At 44.7% G+C, this 20135-nt stretch overlaps 1 protein-coding gene across 2 annotated transcripts in view; it reads right to left on the reverse strand.

The window, feature by feature from the left end:
• Positions 1–20135, reverse strand: part of PLXNC1 (plexin C1) — a 157124-nt gene that overhangs the window by 92354 nt on the left and 44635 nt on the right. For both annotated transcript variants that reach the window (XM_025284337.3, XM_044941823.2), the window contains exon 5: positions 226–340. In XM_025284337.3, the coding sequence (XP_025140122.1) occupies positions 226–340 (115 nt within the window). The remainder of the gene's footprint in view (positions 1–225; positions 341–20135) is intronic.

The raw sequence follows: 20135 nt of genomic DNA on the forward strand, positions 1-20135 counted from the left end.
TCCCAAGGACGGGGGAGCCTGGTGGGCTGCCGTCTATGGGGTCCCACAGAGTCGGACACAACTGAAGCGACTTAGCAGCAGCAGTAGCAGCAGTGTCAGTTAACTGAGTGAATTCTCAGAACTAAGCTTATTTGATCATTAATAGGTAATTTACACACAGAAGGAAGTTGGCATCCGTTGACTAAAATGAGACAATAGAGACAAATTAAAAATCTTTCCTCTTACCTTATCTTTACTGCTTCGAAATAGGTGAATTTGAGGGCACTTTTTAGCTCCAGATAAAATATCCAGCCAGTTTTCTGAATTATTTAAATGCTCACAATCTTCTTTAAAAGTACACCTATCAAAAAAAAAACAAAAAGGGAGGGGGCAGCAAAACAGCAACCCCAAACATGCATCATTAAAACTTTCTCATACTTGGCTTCAGTACAAAATGCCAGACTTTGTGTGAGGATTATTGATTTCGAGTGAGAATAAGAACATGATGCTAAAACCATGAAAAGCAACAAGAAACCAGCAAAGCATTTTTTCCATCATGTCTCAGAGCTGAGAACAAATGTGGACATGTTGAACTTAGACTCCTGAGCCATCTCTCAAGATGACATTGCAAATACATCCAAAACACATCCTCTCCTAGATTCTAAAATTAAAGCACTACCTTCTAGAAAAACCTAGTGTAGAACAGCCCAAAAAAAGGTTTACACATCGAAAACGTTTTAGCTTTGCCATTCATTTCCAGAATTTCAACCTATTGTGTAACTTTTGCTGTTGTTTAAAAAAAAAAAAAAGAAGCAACCATTGTTGTGCTTTGCAGTATGATAATCAAATAAACATATTGCAAGGGCAGAGTCTTCCCAAGAATTTGATAAGACATTCCAGAACCATCTGCTACATAACATTTATTTAGACAGATACCAACTCACATCAAAAGATATTGGGTGAAACATTTGCCAGGGCCACCTCCCCAAGTCAGCCAGCCCAGAGGATGTCCCCAAAGAAATCTGCAGCTGTGGTCAGGGCCAGCTACTTTGATAAACGCCATCATAAGCTGAAGGTGAAATCACCGCTTCGCCTATGCCTGGTCCAGTCACTCTAGGTCATGCGAACTTGGGAACTCCTGCCTCGCCGGCAGGGTGGCCAACTCAACAAGAAGAATGAATGCCAAAGGTCACTTGGGTTCCAAATGGTGTTGGACTCCACAGACCTTCTACTGAATGATATCAAGGAAAGAACAAAACCTCTGTTACCTCTGCCGTCTCAAGGTCCAAGGTTAAAACGAACCAGTGGAGGAGAACCAGTAAGTTTTAAAAGAAACTGAAAATTCATGATTCATATGAGATTGAAAGCAACTAGATAATAACCTCATTCAACTCTGGGGAGTCCCTGAAAGGAAGTGAGTGGAGACAAGTGTGGTCCCAAACAGTGTATTTGACAAGCATTTTATTTCTTTTTCTTCTTCTCTTTTTTTTAAAAAATTCTTAAGAATAAATTTAGGCCTCACAGCTTCATCTTTGAGCACTGCGCTAATTTGAATATGACAGAAATAGAACAGGAAGCCAGTGAGTTTCATTAGACATCACCCCCAAGTGCAATCTTTCAGCGTGTCATCATATTCTCCCGTCTCGGGGAACCCTGCTTCCAGGCAGCACATCTGTGTCCAAGCTCTCCTCCACCTGTGTCGGCTGCTTCTCCAACATCAGGGCCACGGGGATTTCATCAGCAGTTCTCCACAGTCATAAATTTATCTGACCCTTGATGGCTAGCTCGTCCGTCACGGACATTAAGTTCAAATTAAACCTCCTCTCAATGTCAGGCAGAGTTTTCAACGGAGGGACACATACTGCCGGATTGAAACAGACAGAAGGACAAGGCTGGTTCCCCGTTTTGTATTAGAAAGCGATGATGACTGTCAAAAACGACCTGCCTCTCTCGCAGGGGCATTCCAGCTTGTATAAGGCAGTTCCTCTGTCTAAAAGGAGGCCAAAAAAAAAAAAAAAAAAGCCAGTTCTAAAGAGAGGGGAGTACAAATGTTTTTGTAGGCTTTTAATACTGCCTGGGAGTCAAGGCCTAAGGCTGCCAAAAAAACAAGTGTAAAATATTTCACACAAATAGTGCTACAATTTGCCAATTTGTAGGCAGAAAACAGTAGTGCCACTGAATTATCACTCCCTTTTCTGAACTCCTATGGCATTTCTTGTTGGAACCACAGATTTTGGTATTTAATCATATGCTGCCTTGAATTACAACTTAACTGTTCTACGTGACTATGGCATGCCCCCCAGTAAGCTGTAAGCTCCTCAAAAGAAGGAAGAATGTCTTTAATATTTCTTCTGCAGATCTTTCCATGTCTGACAGCATGATATGCAAATACTAGGGTTTCAACCAACATTTTTGAATGAATGAATGAAATATGAAATCTCTGTAGGTCCTTTCTGTAGGTGAGATTTCTTTCTAGAGTTTCCTTAGAGTTTATGTCTGACTTGTACTTATAGCAAAGAGACTACTTTTAATATAAGCTAAAAGTTTGAATCGGGGGCCAGAGAGGGGACAGATTAGAAACTAAGGTTTTCAGTTTATCTTTTGGGGAAAAAAAACAAAAATATGTTTATATATACATATATAGGCTTCCCAGGTGGTGCTAGTGGTAAAGAATCTGCCTGCCAACGCAGGAGACATAAGAGACACGTGTTTGATTCCTGGGTCAGGAAAATCCCCTGGAGGAGGGCATGGCAACCCTCTTCAGTCTTCTTGCCTGGAGAATCCCATGGACAGAGGAGCCTGGCAGGCTACAGTCCATGTTGTTGCAAAGAGTCAGACAGGACTGAAGCGACTTAACACTGAAACATATATATATATATGTATATATGTAATAGACCTTTCACTTCCTATTTTGTATAAGGCGAAAACAAAATTTAACCATGTTAAGCAACTAAATATAAATTCCTGGTTTATAAAACACCTTTGAGATCTCATGCCTTCTTTCTCGCCAGCTGAAAAATAAAAATTAAAAAGCACACCGTAATGCCAAGAACGTATAACCAGATGGTCAACCAACAGCAAGATCTTATTACTTCTTCAATATTGCAGATGATAAAATCTTCATGACACCACGTTACCCACACAAACTTTCTCCGAGGGGGAACAGACCTCAGAGCTCCCACGTTTTAGTAAACAAAAGCAAAATGGTCCCTTTTGAAAGTCATCACTTTTGTTCCTACACATCCACAAAAGCAATGGTCAAGTGCATAGACACTTAAGCCTTTGCCCAAATACAATTAAAATCTCATTTTCAGGCTCAGGTCTCAGCAAGGCTGATTCTCAGTGAAGCAACCTCAGATAGGCCGATTTCTTAACTGACTTCATGATAATTTCTTCAGATAGGAGGAAAGATAGGAAGAAAATGGGATTCAAATTCGAATGAGCATATTCTAGGGGAAAAAAAAAAAAAAAGGCAGACATGTATTTGCTTTTCTTATCTTATGCTGTTGCCCCGCTTTCCAAGGGTCTTTCCCAAAGTTCTAGGACTCCCAATTAATATTTTTCTGGCCCTTACGTCTAGCTAGATTTCATGCCTACAAAATAAGGCCAATATGCAGACACTAGCCTACTCGCAAATTAATAGAATTGGCATTAATGGGAAAAAAAAAAAAACTGCCTGAAGGAAAAAAAAAAAGCCCATAAACCAAAAGTTAATTAAAAAAAAAAAAAAAACCTTTTGCTAGGTGAAAGGACCATGAATTCAATTTAGTGAATTAAACTACTTAAGAAGGCTTGTTCATAGTATCTACTATAGAGCTTAATCTGTTCAAAATATTAAGAGTTAGAGATTGTTACTCAACTATATACGTATGTGGACCACCCCTCCCTTGCCCTTAACTCTTAGTTTGTTCAAAACTCATGAACAGGGAGATTCCAGACACTTGTCTAAGTTTGCTGTTTCAAATTCAGAAAGTATCTGCCGACAGTGTGTTTGCTTCCTGAGTTTGTGGAAATCTTTCCAAACAAACCCTGATGTCCCTCAGTCACCACCCTACCAGGTATCTACGTGGGGTAACTGCCACCGTTGAGTGTTGATAGTCACTCCTCCCCTGTTAGTCCTCACAGGCTTCCCAGGTGGCTCAGTGGTAAAGAATCCACCTGCCAATGCAGGAGAGGCAGAAGACACAGGTTCAATCTCTGGGTTGGGGAGATCCCCTGGAGGAGGAATGGTACCCAGCTCCAGTATTCTTGCCTGGACATTTCCATGGACAGAGGAGCCTGGAGGGCTACAGGAGGAGCCAGGGGTCACAAAGAGTCAGACAAGACTGAGCATGCATACACATTAGTCCTCAAAACCATGTTGCTCTATAGGGATGAAATGGAGGCTCAGAGAGGTGTTTACAATGTGCCAAGCTTTCCCAGCTTCAAGTGTCTGAAGTCTGCTTTCAGAGCCACACACTTGGCCACTCAGCTGCATGGTCATCTGTAAGCCCTATGTGTTACAACATGTCAGTCATGTCTGACTCTTTGCAATCTCATGGACTGTAGCCCGCCAGGATCCTAACTGCCATTTAATAAGCTGCACAAAAATAATGACATTTAGAGTTCCTCCTGGCTTCCTTGGGCCCCATTAGTGGCTGGAGGGTGGGGCTGGGCCAGGACAAGGCAACAGAGATGAAGACCCCAGGAGCATAGAATGGAGAAGGTGAGACAGAGCCTCCGGAATGAAGTGGGGAGCATGGATTTGGGAGGGAAACACAGAGCAGGGTTCTGAGAGGCCTTGAATGTTCACCCATCACTAGCCCTGAATACAAAACACCTGATTAGAGGTTAAGGTTCCAGGAAGCCCCCCAACTCACAAGTCTATTGTATTACAAAAATTGGCTTGCAAACCCTCTGTTTGTAATACAGAATACACTTTTCTCCCCAGAGAAATAATGTTATAAACAGTGATTAAGTCTCCAGGTTTTAACCCACAAAACCTATTTATTTGCAATGTAACTTCAATTCTATATATTTGCTATATAAGAGTAGCAGAAAACAATGAGATTGAATCCATTTGCATTATATAGCAGTTTTTCTTCTTTACTTGTGTTTCTGCTTGGCTGGTAGTCTGGGAACAGTGCCCAGCTGGATCGACTTTTAAATTTATTATTACAGTATTGCATTTATACAGTATTTCTATTTTTTAATGGGGATGACTTAAATTATTAATTGTTTTCATGCCAACATAAAGAACTGGGAGACCCACCTCTAGAAATGAGCTGAAGTTTCCAGGCATGCAGGCAGGTGAAATGCCCAGGGGACGGGCTGGGGGACCTTGAAAATCTGACTCTATTAGGCTAGAATCTCTCCCTAAGAATTTACTACTTACTCAACCTTGAAATAGAAACTCTGAACTCAGAAATGTAACTTCTACTTCCTGCCACTCGAATTTCATCAGCATCCTCTAATCTAATTGTTCACTAAGAGCAGACAGTCCCTGAAGTAAACGGACAACTAAATATCAGGTAATTGGCTTGAATGGGAGGTTGGTGTGATCTGTTCCAAAGATTCTCTACTGATAGAATATCAGAAAACTTTTAACAAGGAAAAACAGAACAGGAGACTGTGTCTGTGGCTGGGGGAAGATTTTGCTACAAGAGCATCCCAAGGTCTTCTGCTAAGTGATTTGAAACAGATGTCTGCATTTTTTCAGAAGGGCACGGAGCCCAGAGGAGGGACCAGGTGGTCCCGAGAATCGAGGGACTTTCATTAATGTTGTTAGTCCACGAGATGGAAAAACCAATCTCAACTGAAGAGAAGAGAATGAGAAGTCACTGTGACAAACTCAACTCTGAATTCTAGGCCTCCAGAGTCAGCCAAGAGGGATGCCAAAATACAAGACCAAAATAACTTGCCAGGAAAGCTGAAAAACTGCATTTCAGCTCCAGTGATGAAAAGCCAACCTACATAAGAAAATGATGCTAATAACAGAAACAATTTAGAAAAAAATTTTTTTTTAAGTGAAAACATCTAACATGCCAGGAGATGTTCTTTCATATGATTTGATTCATTATTCTTCACAAAACTATGAAGTAGGTATGACAAATTCCCTGGCTTTTTACAGCTGGGGAAAACTGGAGGCAGAAGGCTCCATATTGTTTCCCAGAGTCACAGAGTTAGGAAGCAGAGGGGTTGAGATACCAAATCAGAGAGTGCTGTTTCCAAGTCCATGTCTCATCTCCTACCCACTACTGCCCCTCACCAGGGCCCTCGTTTATGGAGCCCTTTCCAGGGGCTGGGTGCTGTTTCTAGGACTTTCTGGGACTTGTTGATCCTATAGCTACCTCAGGAAGTAGGTATTATTGTTATCAGCTCCATTTCAATGATGAGGAAACTGAGGTGCAGAGATTAGACGGCATGTTATGAACCTCAGCAGTCTGGCAGTGGTGTTCATACTCTTAGGACTGTGCCAAACAGCTCAAAATTTTCAAAGGTTTCCAGGATAATAACATCATAAAGGCCAAAATAAAAATAACTACATCCTCCCAGAGCCTGAGCCCTATGAGAAAAATACAGGTTTTATTCCATTTCTCAGCAATTCTCCAAGTGTGTTCTTCAAGCTGTTTTAGGTGTTAGTATTAAACGAGGCTTAAGAAATTTGGGAAACACTAGTTAAATAAAATTAAATGATCTTCTCTACTGCAGGAATTCTCAGAGCCTTCAATATTCCGGTGTACTTTGTAACTTAAAAGATAGGAATGGATAATGCACATCTTCTAATGTTTTTACTGAAGGATTAGAAGTCCTAGCCACGCACACTGCTGCTGCTGCTACTGCTGCTGCTAAGTCGCTTCAGTCGTGTCCGACTCTGTGCGACCCCATAGACGGCAGCCCACCAGGCTCCCCCGTCCTTGGGATTCTCCAGGCAAGAGCACTGGAGTGGGTTACCATTTCCTTCTCCAATGCATGAAAGTGAAAAGTGAAAGGGAAGTCGCTCAGTCGTGTCCGACTCTTAGCGACCCCATGGACTACAGCCTACCAGGCTCCTCCATCCATGGGATTTTCCAGGCAAGAGTACTGGAGTGGGGTGCCATAGCCATGCACACTGGGAAGCACTTAAATCTTGGTTAATGAGCAATAATCCAAATGGAAGATCAAATTGGAAAACTTCAGGCTTTTTGGGGGCTCTTTTTTCTCATTTCGCATACTCGGCTGATCATGACCTATTCGTTCCAAGCATTGCTCTATGCAGTCTCCCACAATCTGCCCTCACCTATCACCTGTCACCTGGGCTCCTGCAGCAGGCTTCTGACTGGCCTCTCTCCTCCCTGCCTCTAGTCAGCTCTCCACACCAATGCCTAGGTATTCTCAAGTCCAGAACTGATTACACCGCTTCCTACTAAAAAATCTTCAACGGCACCCTTCCACTTACACCAAACTCCTCTACCTACATCCCTTTCATGACTTGGAGCCTAGAACACACGTTTCCACACTCATTGTGGTACCCAATACTATGATTGAGCCTCTTCCTTCTTTTCCAAACTCATCCCCAGGCAATCGTGGGTTGATAAGTCTATTTAACTTACAAGCTCCTAAAGACATCCATCACTAATACTTAGTACATGGCACCTTGCAAAGAGCAATTACTTAATAAACACATGCAGGGAAACCTGCCCGGCTCTTCTCGGCATGTGCAGAATGTCCGAGGGCCTGCAGTATTGGTGAAATGGTGCTCCAAGTTCAGAATCGCCTCCTCCCTGTCTGCCCAGCCTCCAGGCAAAGCAGTCATGCCCTCTGCTGTGTCCGTATGGGCACCTTACACATGCTTCTGATACATACAGCACAATGCGCTGGTTGCTGACTGCCTGTCTCTCCGACCACACTGTAAGATCCCTAAGGGAAGAGCCTGCCTTATTCACCTTGGCACCCCTAGGGCCTAAGGCCACATCTAGGATTCCTTCTAAGTATTGTCTGAGTGCCCCCCAGATACCAAACACCGAGCACTGGGGATGTATGGATGTTTAAGCCAGTTAAAGCTCCCCTCTTAATGAGCTTATATTCTGGTGAGGCACATGGACCAAAACCAAATAAGCAGACAATAATTTAAATAGTTTCAAATCAAGGCTAGTTTTCAGCAGAAATTAAAAAAAATATAGCAGCGAGGAACTACTTTAGGTAAGCTAGCCAAGAAAGATGGCATTTCGAGTTCGTTGGTAGCCTAGTGGTTACGATTCCAGCCTTTCATTGCCATGACCTGGGTTCAATTCCTGGTTGGGGAACTGAGATCCTGCAAGCTATGCAGCATGGCCAAAAACTTAAATTAAAAAGAAATATGGCATTTCAGCTCAGATTTCAAAGATGAAGACAACCTAGCTACATCAAGAGCAGTAGGAACAGCATCCTAGGCAGAAGGAACAGCAAGTGCCAAGAGCCTGAGCTCACTTAAAGTCTGGTCTCTGCAAGGAACTGATTAAAGACCAGACCAGGCTAGAACTTAGTGAAGAAGTGGTGGGTGAAGCTGCCAATTACAAGCGGGTGACGTTGGGCAAATCACACCTTCTCTATGTTTCAGGCTTCCCAGCTGCAAAAACGCAGATAATAATCATTTCAATTTCATGGAATTGTTACCAAAATGTACATCTACTTAACATACACCTACGAAAACATAGATCAAAGAGTTATTTCAGAAACATCCATCTATTTAACTGAGGCTTCCAATAATGCCTCAGTAAATATTAGTAGCTGTTACCATATTTATTACATAGGCAAATGAAACAGAACTTAGGTAAAAAGTCTGAACGACATAAGCCAAACACATACAAAATAATACTGATGTGACAGGCATCTGGGCAACAGGGGTAACTGGTCTGCCCTTTGCGTTGCTCACACACATCAGATCAACAATCAGCCTGCCCTTTCCACATAAGGAGGCAGACTCAGCTCATGGCTTCTTGGAAGGTTCTTAATCATAACCCTCCTCCTCCTCCTCCTCCCGATGGTTCTCTGGGGTCTCCCCACGCCTTGAATAACAGGGCATTTTTTCATGGCATATTGGCTGATGCCTGCTTCCCACGTGAACCTGTGAGCTTCCACTGGGCAGAGCCTTATTCATTTTTGTCTCCCTAGGGCCTAGTACCGGACCTGGCCCATGGCTGGCATTCAACACACGTTCACTGAACTGGATTAAGAATTAAATGTTCAAGTGACTAAATTCTTGGCTATGTCTCCACGATACCAGCAGAAGTTGTTTCACTGATTTTTGTTCACTGGGCTGGCCAGTTCACTGGCATGGTGGAAAACCGGCCTTTGTCTTAACACTTGGAGCTATTCAGCACATGTGAAACACTCACACAAAAAAGGGATTTGTGGCCTTCACCCCATGTGGTTCTTTGGTGGCTGATGAGTGCACTAAGAGTTGGTGTTTTAATTTCCAAAGGCATACCCTGAGCTGAAGAATTTAAGGGAGGCGTTCGTAAAGAATAGGTAGCCTGGAAACAAAGATGGGAAATGATGCCTCTCAAGTCAGGAAGATCTGGGTTCCAAGCTGCTCTCCCACACGTTTGTTCTGTAATGGGAAGCACACTCTTCAGCTTCTCAGGACCTCGGTTTCCCCCATCAGTAAAAAGCTGGCAGCAATAAAACTCCATCTTCCTAAGAGTAACTCAAATCCCACACGGGGTGCTTCAGAAATGGTCCCATCTCCCTAAGTGGGATACAAGGGCCCAAATGCTACAAAACCTCACTGGGACCCAAGAGCAAAAACACCAAAGCCTGGCAGGAAGGCTTCCAATGAAGACAGGAACATTGGTTTCAATGTGGAGTTGTTGAGAACAGGAAAAGTACCAGGTCACCAAGACAAGTGAAAACATCTGAGGAATTTTTAAAAGCCAATCGATACATACTTATGAAAGTGCCTGCTAAGGTCATTTCAAAAAAAAAAAAATCTATTCCATTAAAACATATATTTACTAAAAAGTGTGTTCCTAATGGTACCTGCTCGAGCTACACAGCGTCAATTAAAAAGATGTGAGGCTAAGTAGTTTGGAGACTGAAGTTGGACCAAACAAAACTGGCTTCCGAGTATGGTAAGCATTCCCTCAGTGCCAGCCACTGTCAGCTGCCTAGGTGCCAAGAGCTGGGTGCCTTCATGGTTTCATCCCCTCTCCACCTTCTGCTTTGAAATATTCACAGCTCTTCTAACAGCTGACAAAGATGATGAAGAACCCAGGGGACTCGGGTCCACCCAAGACCCCCCTCCAGTGTGAGAAGGCCCCCACATCCCTTTCAGCCTCCTTGGTAACCCAGATGCATGGGTTCGGCTTCTGCCAGGGTAATTCAGTGATGCCCTGAGGCCCGAATAACATATTCCTCTCTGCTCCCCACTGCTTCCACCCCACAGACAGTTGTCCTACTTGCTTCTACACAATTAGTCGGCACAATGGGGTCCTCACACGAGGAGGAGGGGCTGCCCCCAAATCCCATTATTCTCATGATCGCTGCCATTAGAGCCTCACTGGACCATAAAGGAGTGTCACTGCACAGAATTCAGCACGAGGGCACGTCCTGGGTTGGAAGGAAAGGGGGGACGGATGCAGAACTGGGAGCCATCTTCTGTCGTGAATTGACTTCCTGGCCACAGCCTCCAAAGGGGACATCCCAAAGTGGAGTGCGCTCCTTTGGGTCTTGGCTCAGCCGCCCTCTTCTCTGTGAGGCTTCCCAGGACCCTCTGGTTGAAACTAACCTCCCCTGCCTCCGGCTGGCAAGCCCTACCCCCTCCTCAGCTTTATTTTTCTTCCTAAGGGTGATCACATCTGACACGCCATGTTCTTATTTATTTTCACTCTTCCCTCATGTAGTTGGGTCAGTAATGTTCCACCCCTAATTCGTGTCCACTCAGAACCTCAGAATGTGACCTGATTTGGAAATAGCGCCTCTGTAGATGTCATTAGTTAAGGGTCTCAAGATGAAATCATTCTGGATTTAGGATGTTCAATGACTAGTGCCTTGACAAGAGAAAGGAGAAGGCAATTTGGACACATGAAGGGAAAAAAGGCTACGTAAAGATGGATGGAGGTTAGAGAAAAGCTGCCACGAGCCAAGACACACTGGAAGCCACCAGAAGCTTGAAAAGGAGAGGAAGTGTTCTCCCCTTGAGGTTTCAGAGAGATCATAGCCCTGCTGATACCATGATTTTGGATTTCTAGCCTCCAGAACTGTGAGAGAATATATCTTCACTGTTTGAAGCCACTGATTGTGTGCCCCTGGTTATGACAGCTTTAGGAAACTAATACATTTCTAGAAGGACCTGCACGGGGCAAAGACATGGGACTGAGCTGTTCATCGCTAGAGAAGCTCGATGCTTAGAACAGTGTCTGACACACTCTAGGTGCTCCATAAAGATCTGTTAAGTGGGACTTCCCAGGAAGTCCAGGGGTTGAGAGTCTGCAGAATCCACCTACCAATGGGGACATGGGTTTGATTCCTGGTCCGGGAAGATCCCACATGCTGTGAAGCAACTAAGCCCATGAGCCAAAACTACTGAGCCTGTGCTTGACAGCCTGTGCTCCACAACAAGAGAAGTCACTGCAACGGGAAGGCCTCGTACCAAACTAGAGAATAGTCCCCACTCACTGCAACTGGAGAATGCCCATGAACAGCAATGAAGACCCAGCACAGCCAAAAAAAAAAAAAAAAAAACCCAAAATCTGTTGAGTAAATGCATGGATGCTTAAACTCTCAAGCTGTAGAAGGGTTTCCATAACTCAGGTTGACCCAGAGTTCCATGTGTAACCAGTCTTCCATGGTGGGTCCATCTGGAGCAGGCTCTCCCTTCTCCCCACCACCACGAGAGATAATTTCTCTAGGTTTCTCCTCCCTTTCACTGTGGTGGTAGGTAAAGGTACTGGCTTGGGAGTTAGAGCCTAGATCTAAGCCGAGACTTGAATCCTGTTTCCACTGCTTATACAAGCTATAGTAAGCAGACCAATGACCCCTAAGATATCTATGTCTTAATCTCCTGAAGTTGTGAATGTGTTGCCTTACTTGGCAAGAAGGACTTCAAAGATGTGATTAAGAATCTTAAAATGGGGAGATTACCTTAGATTATCTGAGTGAGCTGAAAGTAATCTCAAGGGTCCCCGTAAGAGGAAGCGGGAGGGTCAGAGTCAGAGGGAGATGTGATAATGGAAATAGAATTCAGAGCCAGAAAGGTCTGAAGAGGCTACACAGCTGACTTGGAAGATTCAAGAAGAGGTCACAAGCCAAGGAACGTAGGCGCCTCCAGAAACTTGAAAAGATAGGAAATGGATTCTTCCTATGGGCTCCAGAAGGAACACAGTCCTTTCTACACTCTGGTTTTAATCCAGTGAAACCCTCTACAGACTTCCAACCTCCAGATCTGTAAGATAATAAGTGTATGTTGTTAATGCCAGCAAGGTTGTAGTTATTTGCTACAGCAGAAGTAGGAAATGAATACCAAAACCTAAGGCTGTTTTCTCATCTTAAAAGTGGGTACTGTAATAAGTGCTTACTTCACCCTAACCCTAACCAGGAGGACTAAATGGAACATGCAGGGGACATTCAGGGCATAGCATCTGACGTGTAGTAAGCAGATTCTCCTCCGTGCCTGGGGACCCTGTCTCCTGGCTGGGCCTGGGCTCAAGGCAGGCTTCCTAGGGAAGGGGCACGGTAACCGCATTCTGAAGGAGAAGTGGGCATGGATTCCTCCACTGAAAAGCCCCCAGTGGCCTAGAGTGGCTGCCTTTCACAGTGGTAGACCAAACCAGAGTAACTCAAACTTCAGAGGAATGTGGCTATGGTTACTATGCACCGTGGGTCACCTTGGTCGAATTCTCAGGCAAGAGCAGCTCCTAGGCCTTACGGGTGATGCTTAGGGGAGACTTGAGAAAGCAGTGTCTCTTGGGAGAGGGAGGGAAGAAAGGCCTCAAGACAGGAGAGCAATGTAGGGAACTGAGTGCGTCCATAAGCAAATCATTGAATTCTTTTTGCTTATTACTCTGGGGTGTTGAGGATGAATATGTTTAGCAGGCTGATTTTAGTTTTTCTTACCAGCGTTCAAATCACCTTCTGTTACCCCAACCCTTTCAGAAAGTCTGTTGTTATGCCAAGTTGAGAAATGACCTCTTTCACAGTGTCGTGTATCAGCCAACCAGCAGATGAAAACCTAAAAAGTGCCACCAGGGGCTGCTTGGAAGTCTTCCAACTGCCACCGTGGAAGGAACGTGTAGAAGGATACGAGTAAGTGTTGCACTCCTACAAATAAGTGAGGGGAGTCTACAGATACTTTAAAATCAGCATGCCTGGGTGCTTTGTCCCCACCCTGCACACATGCTCTGGAGAGGGGGGACAGGACAGGACAATAAAGATGAGTGTGGCTTTTCTGACATGTACGTTTTCTGAAGAGGACCCAGCCTCGGTTCCGTCACCTGACTTGGGACCCCACGTGGAGCCCGTGACGGTGTTGGGAGGTGGTGGGGTACTACGTGAAGTTTGGAGAAAGGGCTGCTAAGTAGATGACTCAGGAAGAGACAGGAGGTAAACTCACTCTTCATAAAACATACTGGAAGGCAGCGACCCTAGAAATGGGAGGAGTGGCAAGCGTGGCACGGTTAATGCTTGGCTTAATGCACTTCATCTTCTTCTACGCCATCACGATAGTCTTTTAAAAACACAGATATGATTGTTTCAGTCCTCTGCTGAAAACTCTTCTCTAAGTTTCCAGAACCAACTAATAAAGTCCAGATTCAGAAACCTTTCCTTCCCGGCCCCTCCCCATCTACTTCCTCCTTCCAGAGAAGCGCTGGGGTGAGATGATTCAGTTGGCCCTTTCCCTCAAAAGATCTCCTATGGCCAGGACTGGCCCTGTGGTCCAGTTGTGCTGCCACTGCTGGGGCCATGGGTTTGAGCCCTGGTTGGGGAACTAAGATCCCACAGGCTGTGCGGCCAAAAAGGAAAATAAAATGAAAAGATCAAACCCTTATTGTGCTGGTTCTGCTGCCTGAACTATCCCTCACCCGCCACCCTTGGTGAAATTCTCCTCAGGCTTCAAGACCCAATATTCTCCTCTCCCCCAAGACCCAATTTTAACGTGACCTCTTCTCTGAAGCCTTTCCCAACCTTGGTTACAACCAACTGCTCCTTCCTCTGGGGTTTTGCCATCATAATAGCTAACATCACTACAGTGCTTACCACAAAGAGGAACTGTGCCTAGGACTTTATGCACATCATCTAATTCTCTCAGCAAGCCTCCAAGAGAGGTACTGTTACTACTCTGCTTTATGAAAATGAAAGTCACTCAGTCATGCCCCACTCTTTGCAATGCCATGGACTGCAGAGTCCATGGAATTCTCCAGGCCAGAATACTGGAGCGGGTAGCAATTCCCTTCTCCAGGGGATCTTCCCAATCCATGGATCAAACCCAGAACTCTTGCATTGCAGGCGGATTCTTCACCAGCTGAGCCACCAGGGAAGCCCAAGGATACTGGAGTGGGTAGCCTATCCCTTCTCCAGGGGATCTTCCAGACCCAGGAATCCAACCAGGGTCTCCTGCATTGCAGGAGGATTCTTTACAAGCTGAGCTACCAGGGAAGCCCTACTTTATAGAAGAGGAGATTTGGCACAGAGATAAGAAACTTGCAGGTCACACAGGGGCCTGGATTCGATCCTGAACACACTGACTCCAGGTCTGCACTCTTCTTTCTCTGCTGGACTCCTCCTTCCAGTGTGGTAGTCATCCCCTGCATTGCTGGGCATCCCAAACTGGCTAGTCTTTCTAAATTCCTGCTCAGTCAATAATACCTTGGTCCCTCTGGTACCCGAGCCAGATACTTGCACTCTTTCCCCTATCATTTCAACAGCAAAGTCCCAGGACCTGAGACCCAGCTCCATCTCTCTCAGAAGTCCTTCTCCATCTAACTTAGGTACCCATCCTTTGGGTTCCCACCCAGAGCCAAGTACAAGGCCTGAGACACAGTAGGCGTCCAGTGTAGGCTTGGGTATCATTGCTTTCTTTGTGAGGACTTAGATCAAAAGAGAAAGAATACATCTTCCAGAAAAACAGTGGCCACCTTGATATTTTATTTTTCATTTTATGGCCCTATCTTTAGTGTGTCAGACTCAAGGGAGGAATCCAATTAATCACTAAGTCCTGTCAATTCTATCTTCCAGCCAGCTCTTAAATCCACCTGCTTCTCTCCATCCCCACGATCATCTCTCTAATTCAGTCTCCAATCTCTTGCTGGTTTACAACCACCTTCTCAGTGATCTGCGGGTTTCCAGTGGTGTCCTCTCTAGTCTGTCTTGTGCCAGAATGCTTGTTCTACACCACACAAGTGATCCAGTCTGCCTTCTGATTGAAACCCTGGAATGGCTTCCCAAAGCCTTTCCAGGAAAATTCAGATCTTTAACACCGGCTATAAGACTCATTCTCCCCGACCCCATCTATCCTCGTTAACTAACACTCCTCAGACCACACCCTTGCTCCATACTGCCCGTCAGGCCAAGCGCTCCTCCAGCTCCCAGCCTTCGCATGGCCTGTTCCCTCAGTTTCCTCCACCTCCTCTCTCTTTACCCGGATGCTCTCTGATGCTCACACTTCAGGCTCAGCTTAGACATCCCTTCCTCCAGGAAGCCTTCTGTGACCTTAAGTTTAGGTTTCTTTTCTTTGATTGATTAATTTTCACGGAACCTGTGGTTGTCTTTTTTAATTGAAGTATAATAGACCTATAACACTGTTAGATCCAGGTGCACAATATAGTGATTTGATATTTCTATACATTAAAAAACAGTCACCATGACAAGTCGAGGTACCATCTGTCACCATACAAAGTTATCAGCATATTATTATCATTAATCATTATTCCATTTTATAATTACTACTAATAATTATTATTAATTATTACCATATATTCTCCAGCTGTACATTTCACTCCATGACTCATTTATTTTGCACTGGAAGTCTGTACCTCTTAATCTCCCTCACCTATTTCACCTATCTCCCCATCCCCCTCCTCTCGGGCAACCACCTGTTTGTACCTACGACTCTGTTTCCATTGCTATTTTTGTTCACGTTTTTTTAGATTCCACATACAAGTGAAATCCATCCAATATTTGTCTTTCTCTGCCTGACTTATTTCACTTAGCTTAATACCCTCTAGGTCCATCCATGTTGCTGTGAATGGCAAGATTTCTTTTTTTAAATGTCTGACGAGTAGTCCATTGTGTACATATACCACATCTTCTTTATCCACTCATCTATCGAAGGATACTTAGGTGGCTTCCACATCTTGTCTATTGTGAATAACACTGCAATGAACATAGGAATGCACTTATCTTTTTGAATTAGTGTTCCTTTTCTTCAGAAAAATACCTAGGTGTGGCGTTGCTGGATCACGTGATGGTTCTATTTTCAATTTTTTGAGGGACCTCTACAATGTTTTCCAATTTACTTTCTCACCAACAGTGCACAAGGGTTTCATTTTTTCCATATCCTCGCCCACATGTGCTATTATTATTTAGATTTTTTTTTAAATGTGCCTCCATGGAATCCTCCACTTCCTCTGTGCTAAACATTACTCTCTATTTACTTATCAAGATTAATAGATTGGAAACCCCTTGACATATTGGGGTAGACTGAATTACTGTTTCCACTTCTGCAGTCTCTCGTGTAATAGAAGGACACTAGAGTAGGTGGAGTGTGTATCCCTACCTCACTGATGTTGGGCTTGGCTATGTGGCTTGCTTTCCAACGGAATATCAGCAAACGTGACATGAGTGGAGGCTCTGAATCCACCACAGAGTTCAGCTTGGGTTCCTGCACTTCTGCTGTCTGCCTTGAGGAGAGTACATGCAGGACGAGAGACGTGTGAAGCAGATCTGAACCAAACTCTCCACCTACAACTTGACAAAGAGTCCCCTTCCCACCCCCACCCTCCACTGGAGCTGAACCGTGAGCAAGAAAAACAAATTTTTGTTCTTGTAAGCCACTGAGAATCTGTTGGTTAACACAGTATTACTGGAGCAGACCTGACTAATAACACTGTCTCTATCTTTCACTGGGCTTCCCTGGTGGCTCAGATGGTAAAGAGTCTGCCTTGCAGTGCGAGAGACCCGGGTTCAATCCCTGGGTCAGGAAGATCCCCTGAAGAAGGAAATGGCAACCCACTCCAGTATTCTTGCCTGGAAATCCCATGGATGGAGGAGCCTGGCAGGCTACAGTCCATGGGGTCGCAAAGAGTCAGACACGACTGAGCGACTTCACTTTTTGCTTTTTTTTTTATCCCTCACTAGACTGCAAGCTCCATGTGGGCAAGAAAGAACTGTATCCCAAGCACACAGTAGGTGCTCAGGAAATCTGTTGATGCGATATATGACTGAATGAATGAATCTTGGCCAGTGATGGGTCTGTCTCTTTAGCTGGCATGTAAATTCTTTAAGGCCAAGAATGGCATCTGATTTCTCCCAATATCACCTAGTTATGTCACTTCCCACATTGGGTTCTTGGTAGATATTCAATAAATATTTATTGAAATTAAATAAATTGAATTTTGTGGGCTGACTTGGGAATCAGCCCTTAATTTATGACATTGTTTCTATGGGAAAAATGCATTCGGAGTGCCAAACAAATTTGCAAATGAACTTTTGGAACCTCACCCGTTCATTGGTTCAGGATTGCCAGTTTTGTGGAAATCCATAACTGAACACATGTGCTATGCTTTGCAATATGGGAGAAACTGAGAAGCTGCTTCCAAACCCAAGATATTCAGCCTGCAAAAATTCACTTTCCACCCACACAGAAAAATTCAGCATAGGTTGGATTTGAGGTTCCAACAATAAAATACTAGACTTTTTCGAGCTCATTGTTTGTCTAATTGCTTTTTATCAGCTTATACTGGATGCCCATTCTTCACACTCGATCCAAAGGAAGCTAAGATCATTTTCTTGCACACACCCCCCCAAACACATCCACTTTCTAGACATGTATGTAATAAAACTCAACCTTCTCAACAGAGAAAACAAATTATTTTTCTAAATAAATCTGTGACATTTAAAATAAACAGAGTGGGATGCTCTACAGTTATAAGAAAACATCCCCCTTTAGAATTCCTAATTTTGAATGGTACTGGGAGCTTAACATGAGTCACAGATATGAGGCTTAGTTTTATTTCATCTTAGGCCAGAACCAAGCCAGTTTGAAACCAAGTGATCTGACATGGCTGGGAAGGGCCATCAGTTCACAAACCTGGAATGTTTTAATCGTGCTTAACACGTCTCAGCCTGCCATTGGTAGATGTTCCCAACCACTCAATCTCCATTCATTTAACATGCATTTTTAAAGCACCTATCATGTGCCAAGCACTGTTCTAGATTCTGGGGATATGGTCATGAACAAGACAAGGCTCCCAAGCAACTTACATTTCAATAAAGGAAGAGGCAGAGAAAGAAGGTCATTCAGGTAGTGATATGTATGTGTGGTAGTTGCTCAGTCATGTCCACCTCTTTGTGACCCCATGGACTATAGCTCAGAAGGCTCTTCTGTCCATGGGATTCTCCAGGCAAGAATACTGGAGTGGGTTTCCATTTCCTTCTCCACGGGGTCTTCCTGACTCTGGGATTGAACCCAGGTCTCATGGCAGATTCTTCATCACTGAGCCACCAGGGAAGCAAGGTAGTGATGGGGCCAGGAATAAAATAAAACAGTGATGTCACTGGGAGTGAGGTGAGGCTTCTTCAGACTGGGTCATTGGTAGAGGGGGAGATGTGCGTGCTGGGACCTGATGAGTAAGAAAAGAACCAACCGTGGCAAGATTTGGGGAAGAATTTTCTAGATTGAGGAAACAGCCGGTGAAAAGTCCCTGTGGGAGGAACAAACCTAGCATATTGTTAAGTTAGAAAGAAAGGGCCAAGTAACCAAGGACCTGATTCTTAGAAGCTCTGTATTCAGGTCCCATGAGTAAGGGAGTCAGACTGAATTCTACAATGGAGGCCAGTGGAGGTTTTTAAGCTGGGGAATAAAATGATCTGGTTGAGATTTTTAAATGCCCACTCCTCTTGGGGCAGGGGTAAGGGAACAAGAGCAGAAGCAGGGGAAGCTATGAGCTGCCTTTTCTAGAAAACTGGAACACCTTTATCATAGCCCATCATCAATAAAATCCCTGGAGTCTTCAACTTCTCCAACTATTTCCTTCACTCTTTTGTTCACCCTGAAACCAGGCTCTCCCTGAGGACACCGATTCCTGCAGCCCACCGAGGGCTGGCTGCTTCCTCTCCCTCATCATAAGGGTCCTCCTTGTGTCTTGCTGCCTCTTTAGGATGATTCATCTTCCTTTCTTTCCAAGCCTGCTCCCCACACCCCAGCTCTGAAGCTCAAGCCATTGCGCCATCTGCCCAGAGGCCCCCAAGCCCCGCCTTGTCACGACCATCCACAGACCATGCAGCCTGCAGGCAATTCCTTTCTTTTTTTGAATATCTTGCTCCTCAGTCCCTCCAAAATTGTTCCATAGTCCTTCTTGATGACTGGCCCAGTAAGCACTGTAACCACTCAGTTGCCCACCCTCTCTGCCAATGATCTTGTCCTCCATCCTACTTCAGTTACAGAATCCCACCCCAGACCTTGTCAGGACCAATAACTCTGCACCCTCTGCAACCTTAATTTCAAGTTCCTCAGTCCGACCACTACCTCTTCTCCAGGTCCCCAGGTCCCACAAGTCTCAAACCCCAAAACAGTCTCCCCTGCACAGAGCTGGCTACCTTTTCCCATCCCTCACGCCCATCCTCACCTCCCTCCTCACTTACAGCTTGGAGCCCAGGGTCCACAATTGTAAGTATCCAAATTCATATCATCAGGCACCCTCAGCTCCTGGACCCCACTTTCCTCTCTTGAAAACTCCCTGCTGCTGCTTAGCTGGTTCAGTCGTGTCCAACTCTTTGTGACCCCATAGATCGTAGCCTGCCAGGCTCCTCTGTCCCTGGGGATTCTCCAGGCAAGAGTATGGAGTGGCTTGCCGTGCCCTCCTCCAGGGGATCTTCCCCACCCAGGAATTGAAACTGTGTCTCCTGTATTTCAGGCAGATTCTTTACCACTGAGCCATCAGTCCCATCTCTGGCTAAATCTAACTCTCCCCTATCCTACCACTGTGCCCACAGAGCCAAAC

This window comes from Bubalus bubalis, chromosome 4 (assembly GCF_019923935.1).
Source record: "Bubalus bubalis isolate 160015118507 breed Murrah chromosome 4, NDDB_SH_1, whole genome shotgun sequence".
Lineage (NCBI taxonomy): Eukaryota > Metazoa > Chordata > Mammalia > Artiodactyla > Bovidae > Bubalus > Bubalus bubalis.